This window comes from Clupea harengus, chromosome 25 (genome assembly GCF_900700415.2).
Source record: "Clupea harengus chromosome 25, Ch_v2.0.2, whole genome shotgun sequence".
Lineage (NCBI taxonomy): Eukaryota > Metazoa > Chordata > Actinopteri > Clupeiformes > Clupeidae > Clupea > Clupea harengus.
This window is the reverse complement of record NC_045176.1, coordinates 9993652-10000313: the sequence shown is the minus strand read 5'-3', so window position 1 is coordinate 10000313 and position 6662 is coordinate 9993652. Positions and strand designations below refer to the sequence as shown.

General features: G+C 41.3%; 1 protein-coding gene across 1 annotated transcript; it reads right to left on the bottom strand.

Moving 5' to 3' along the window:
• Window positions 1–401: 401 nt before the first annotated feature.
• Window positions 402–6662, bottom strand: socs6b (suppressor of cytokine signaling 6b). Its single transcript, XM_012828010.3, has 2 exons — window positions 6207–6662; window positions 402–5223 (listed from the first exon to the last, which is right to left on the bottom strand). Exon 2 carries the CDS (start codon window positions 5104–5106, stop codon window positions 3529–3531), a length of 1578 nt encoding a protein of 525 aa, XP_012683464.1. The 5' UTR covers window positions 5107–5223; window positions 6207–6662; the 3' UTR covers window positions 402–3528.

Genomic DNA, 6662 nt, shown 5'->3' with positions numbered 1-6662 from the left:
TGACCCTCGGAGAAATGCATGGTGGATTAGAGCCTCCATAGAAACCAATTAAAACTGACACAGAAGGGTTGGTAACGCATGCATATGATCAGTCACCCTGGGTAATAAACTCCGCCCTAGGGCCAGTGTGGTGTGGTGTGGTGTTCGGAGGAGAAACAGAGGCCCAATCACACCTCTGGGCTACCAGCTGGCCTTGAGATATGACTGTATGCATGAGGATGGCCCTGACTGGGGTTTAACGCTCCTGTGCAGCTGTAATCAATGCAAATTTGACACCTTCAGTCAGAAAGGCTTTAGCACTATTGTTTCAGCATAAGCCCTAAATGAATTGATAGACATACACAGTGAATATACCAGAGGATTATAGGCCTACTGTGAATATAGCACACATACCACACATATCAGAATAAGTCTTTTATTTACATGGTGTATCGGCGGATACAAAAAACCCTTTTACACTGTATTCAAAATGTGCAATATGTTGGTATACAGCCTCACCCTTCAAAAACATCAAAAAGCATGTCAGAGCTTACACTGCTTTCTTGAAGGGCATACTAAAAACCTGGAACAAACCAAAACCGAAAAAAAAAAGAAAAAAAAAATCACTGCAGCCATAGGCATCAATAATCACCCATCGAGTCACCACTACTTCAACTTGACTATTTTAGAGACGTTCACATCTAGGTGACTTCCAAGCCCAGCCATTCTAACCACATTGAAACAACATTCGATATATTCATATTTCTGTATGAGCAGAAAGGCCATCAGTAATCAGTATGGAGAAATTAACATTTTACAACGTACCAAATGTGTGGTTAATGTCGATATACTTCTTGAGACAATTTTATCGTTTTTGGCGCTATATAAATAAAATTGAATTGAAAAACCAGAATAAACTCAGGCCCAAAGCGACATAAAATAATTAGTATGAACAATTGTAAACTTCCCTAAGGTCATACCTAAGGATGAGGAAATAGACAGCGCTGGCTGGATATAACTAGATACTTAACTTGAAGATAAAATACTGACTTAACCAGCAGCTTAAATGAATAAGGAACGATAGAGTTATCACTTTCAAGGACTTGGAAAACACTATGAAGGGCGTGTTTCTGTGCTTAAGTGACTACAGCTGTTTAAGCATTTAATTACGTTTTTATCAGTTACACTTGCCTCATGCCTCAGCTTTGTGGATAACTTCACTCAGTCCTTCCCCATTGCAATATGAATGTCAAGCCAGTACCATTCCCAATATTATTCAATTATTATTCAGTGTTCAGGGTGCTTGATAATCTAAACAGGGGTCACATTTGGTGTGGCTTTCCCATTTTCCGCCAACAGTGGAAATATGACTTATTTTGGCCCATAATAGTGTTGACATTTTGCTGTCAATTACTGTTATACATACATTTCTGAACCATGCAGATTTTAACGTTTGGAGGTACAATCTACTTTGTTCAATGTATCCCAATTGCAATACAGACAACGTGAATCAATTTCCCTTTTAAGTATCAAAGGAATGTTGAACTTGTTGCAAACCATCCTCCCGTGGTCACATACGGTGCTTAGCAGCAGGTGAAAAATTCCTCTGAAGGAACCATACACTTGCAGTCTTAATGATAATAACATAGGTACGACAAATAGGTACCTTGCCAATCTAACACTTTCGATTTGATATGTTTCTGAACTGGATGGTGCAGCACAACTAGGGTTCACACATCTTTTAACCAAGTGCTCCATAATCATCAATGTTTACGAGCCACAAAAGCACTGCTGTAAGGTTAGCAAGTTTCCAAACTCACTTTGAAACAGAACAAAAGAAAATACTCTACCCCTTACAATGCCCAAATTATTGCCTCACTGTCTGTATACAAAACGAAACCGCAATGGCAGCATAAAGCCACACAGACAATAGAATATCTGTTTGACTAGCAAAAATGTGTTAAGAAGAAATGAGTGGAAATGGCTGCATATATTACACTTCCATGTTTGTTGTGGCAAGATCCAGTCAAGGCTGTAACATGAAGCATTTAAGATGACTGAATAACAAAATCAACTTGTCCAGCGTTTGAAAACTATTGTCCAACTTTTGTAAATGTGTGGGAGAGGTTGGTTGGTTTGCCAACTGAATTTGAACCTAAAATAAAATAATTTCTCAAATAAAAACAACAAATATGCACCCTAACCTATTAGAGCTGGAAAACAATGACATCTCTTTGCACCTTGTGGAATAAGGCAGAAACGTCTTCCCTTTCGATATGTACGGTTTAAAAATGACCTGCCAACCATTCTGCCACTTATGTGTCAGTGTTTTTGAAGTATGCCTCAATGTTATTCAGAATGTCCAGAATAACCCCATTGTAAATACTTCTCCTTTGCAATGGGAGGAGTCATTTCGGAGGTTCTCAACAAGCACTGGCAGCTTCTAGGGAGTCTCTGACATTTTAAGGAACACCCAATAATACTTGAACACCGGAAATGTGAAATCAATTTAAAACAAAACAAAATGACCATCAAGAAATGAGAACAATGTAGTAACACCATTACAATATCAGAGTGAAAGATGTTTGTCAAACACACAAAAAAGTACCGTTCATTGAAAAACTTTCAAATACTAAAATGTAGAAAAAGAACAAAAACAGGTTCTCAGGGATTATACATAATGGGGAGCTGTATTGGCTGAAATAAGGGAAGTTGAAAAATACAATAGCCAAATTGAAAAAAAGGCAATAATGAACATTTCTACAGATAGCTTCAGATATCCTTACTGTAGAAAGTCAACTTGATTGGACATAGAAGTACACTGCCTGTGTGACCAGCTAATGTAGCTTATAAGTATGGCTCTCTGCACTCGATACGGGGGGGAGCATCTATGGATAAAACTCAGGCTGACAGCAGTTAACACAATACTGTGGCATAATCACTGAGCCAAAATGGTCGTGGGCAGAGGGAATGAAATTATAACGCTGGGGATGATTCAAATGTGGAAACTGTGGGCAGAGTCAATAGTTACAGAAAAATACAAGCAACCCTGAACAGCATTAAGACATTTTCCCTGTGTGCATCCACGTCTGATTACATTTCTTCAAAGTTAGTAAAGCTTGGGGCGCTAATGTGCTTGTCACGTTTTCTTATTTGGGATATGTATGTGTTTATGCATACAAAAAAAAATGTATGGATTACTTTGTCCAAAAACTACTGATCTTCACAACCAAAGAACAACACTATAAGCTTTTCTCGTCATGAACATGCAGAAAATATTCCAGTATAATTTGATCCCCTAAATCACATTCTTTGCACTTGATATGCCCAACAACATAATGACTATCTAATCTAGTAGGAGGGAGACACTGTAACTCACTAACACACAAACACACATCACCTCTCATCTTTTCCTCTGAAAAAGAAAAAAAAGCAATGGCACCAGAACATGTCTAAAATTCGTTAAAACCTGCTTTGTTGTTTCATCTATCCCAAAAGTGCAAGTAGCAAGCGAGTCTTGTGAAGTTCCTAGTCTATAATAACCATTTTTCAATAGTGCTTTTCCTGCAAGTAATCTTTCATTTTATTCGGTAAAGGCAATTTCTGAATCAGGTCTATCCGTGTGTACTGACGGATAACAAACCGGCAGAGATACTGCAGGGACCGCACTTGCATAAACCGGGACACGGGATTGGTCAGTCTGACGGGGTAGGTTGCAGATCCGGGTAGGCGTGACCTGGAGTAGCAGAAGGCTCCGCTTTCGGAATCCTTTATCGAATGTTCAATGAGATCCACAATGGACGTGTGGCCCTCTACGTCCGGCTGCTCGTAGAAGCTGAAACTGCCGTTGGAGTGTTCTATTCTCGTGTGGAGCGTCTTACCCTGGGAGCGGAAGCTTAGGCTGAGCAGATAGCGGTCATCTGAGCTGTCCCGCACCAAGAAGGAGCCATCAACTAGGTTAGTCAGTTTCTCCTCTGCCTCCCACCGTGTGATCGGCCCCCAGTACCAACCCTGTCTAGCCAGCTTCTTTAGCTCAAAGGTCAGGCTAGTCACCACCATGGGCCCATTGTTCTGAACCGCATCGTAGACCCGCCGCACCCCTGGGGCAGTGTTGGGGTCAAAATTGAGGTGGTGGATGACCCGCTCAGCAACCTGAGCGTGGGTACCACTAAAAAATCCGGGTAAGGTCCGTTGGAGATGACTGCCCGGGAGCAGAGGTAGCAAAGGAGAGAGAGGGGCTTCGAGTTGAGAGCCTTGCAGCAAAACGTTGGCCGTGTTGAACAGCAGTCTGTTGACCGACGGTTCCATAAAGATGTCTGGGGACATCAGTTCCTGGTCGATGGGGTCCTCATCAACATTTAAAGAGCATCTATCTGACTGTGACCCTACCTCCATAGGTGATGTGCCATCCAGGCAGAAAGAGCGGGACCCTTCTTCAGAGTACAGTCCATCATCTAAAGGCATTGTGTACTGGATATAGTCTTGAGCTGCAAGGCCAATGACTACAGGCACATTTTCGTCAATTTCTAGATGAAGGTCACCATTCTGAGGTTCAGGATCCTTCAACGAATCACTTGACTCCTTAAAGAGTCCATCTCTAGGAAATTCCAGGAAGTCTTTCCGGACACCATTCAATGCAGGACTAGCACTGGATGAATGGATCAAGGCGTTCACCTTGGCCTCCATTTTCATGCACGTCTCTTCAGAGTTTGCTGGTCTGAGAGGCCACGGGGTTGGGCTGTAATGGTGGCTTCGGAGAGAGGTGGACCGCAACGAGGGCTGGGATTTTAAGTCACTGAAACCAATGGGCGCGGACGATGACGAGAACGTGTCGTCATCCACAGAACTTACAGACGGCGAACTCCCTTTGACTTTGACCTTCTGTTTTGTAGACAGTCTCCTTTTCAGGGTGCCCATAAGGCTCTCACTCTTGGAGCGATTCTTGGACCCTTTCTCCTCTTCATTATCAAAGTCACTATTGACAAGATCTTTGCTGTAACAGCCTCCAAACAGAGAGTCTTCAGCTGCAAAGCCGGCTGCCAGTGTTGATGGTGCAGCAAACTCATTTTCATCTTTGCCTTTGAGATTTAGCGACTTTCTTATGGTCTTAAGGCTTATCTTCTTCATTCTGATAGTTCCTCCCCAGTTTAGGCAAGGGGGTGACTCAGGCAATGTTTTACAGATGACCAAGTTGCCTGTCCCTCTGCTCGCACATTGTTTATCATGTGAATACCTCTGCCATTCCTGGAAAAGAATGAGTGATTAGTACTCACTTATCTAGTATGATGCAAGACTAAAACACACACTTAACTCAAGGTTCAAATAATAACAGTAATAATAATAAAAACACACAACTTTTGTCAAACTACGTTGCATTCTAATAATCCAAGATTATCATAACCCACATTCATAAATAGGCTATGATATAGGCCTGACCTGAAACTACATAGGAGATAAGATGCATGCAGGTGTGTTTTCAAATGTTGTAGCCTAAAGCTTCATAATGTGGAAAAGTTTGAACCATCCCACATAGTGTTACTTAACAAATGCAAAGCTGTATGGTTAGTAACATCTGGGCAATAACACTTAGCACCTATTCCATTTTCCTCTCCAGAGACTTTGTCCTCTCTACTATTTGATAGTAAGGCTATTGTGGTGGAGCTATGGTATGGACAAACAGTATGAACAGTGCAATCATTCATACGATTAACCCTTACGTCTCACGCTTCTAAACAACTTAAATGTCTTGTTGGTGGGTTCTCTTGAGACTGAGGGTAACGTTAAATTGTCAGCGATTAAGGAAGCCAGAAGATTTCAAGCCAAACAACGTGATGAACGTTAGCATGCTAGCTACATATCAGACTTGAACTGATACTGAAGATAGCCAGTAAGCTAGTTAAGTTGTTCTGATGTTTCTGTAACAAACTAACTATATGAAGACCTGGCTAAGATAACCAACATTCTTAATCAGACGCACATACATATATTATTTTACAGTGACATCATGACTAATTTAGGGTGATCTTGTATTATAGGACACAGTGGGCCTAATTCACGAGGCTAGTGACTCCAGATATTATAAATAGTTAGTTAGCTTGCTGGCTAATGCTAACTTGACAACTAGCTAGCCAAACAAGCTTGCTGTGTTACTGGACAAACACAAAGAAAGCTATTTCATACAAACGATGAACTTTTTACATCTCGTAAGATTGAAAGTACACAGTTACCTGTCGTCCTGTCACATCCAAAAGACAAGAACTGGTGTATTTCCGTAGTATCTCCTGAAGAGCTCTGAATCACATACTGAAATAAAACAAGAAGCTAATGTCGCTAAGGTTTAGCCCAAAGGCTCCTACAACTCGCACCACCAAATATACAGCGTTTTTGATGGACTAGCTTTGTCGTTGGCTACTGCTAACTAGCTTCCCAAGCTAAATGATAAAAAATCGCTTTGCCGTGTTCTGGATTAGCGATTTACAGCATAAAACACAATTCGTCAGGATATACGTTTGAATGAGAGGCATTTGCTGGAGGTTTAAACATCTCTAGAATCATGATGTTAAGCATTTAAAACTTTTCTCCCCCTTTTCAGTCGTCCTCTTGCTCTACCCCTTTGTTTGCTGTTGCATCATGGGAGAAAGAGGTAGGTGGTGTGTAGATGGACTGAAGGGAGAACCTGGGGT

Excerpts from the sequence above, each read along its gene's own strand:
- socs6b (XM_012828010.3), bottom strand. The coding sequence starts at position 5,106 with ATGAAGAAGATAAGCCTTAAGACCATAAGAAAGTCGCTAAATCTCAAA.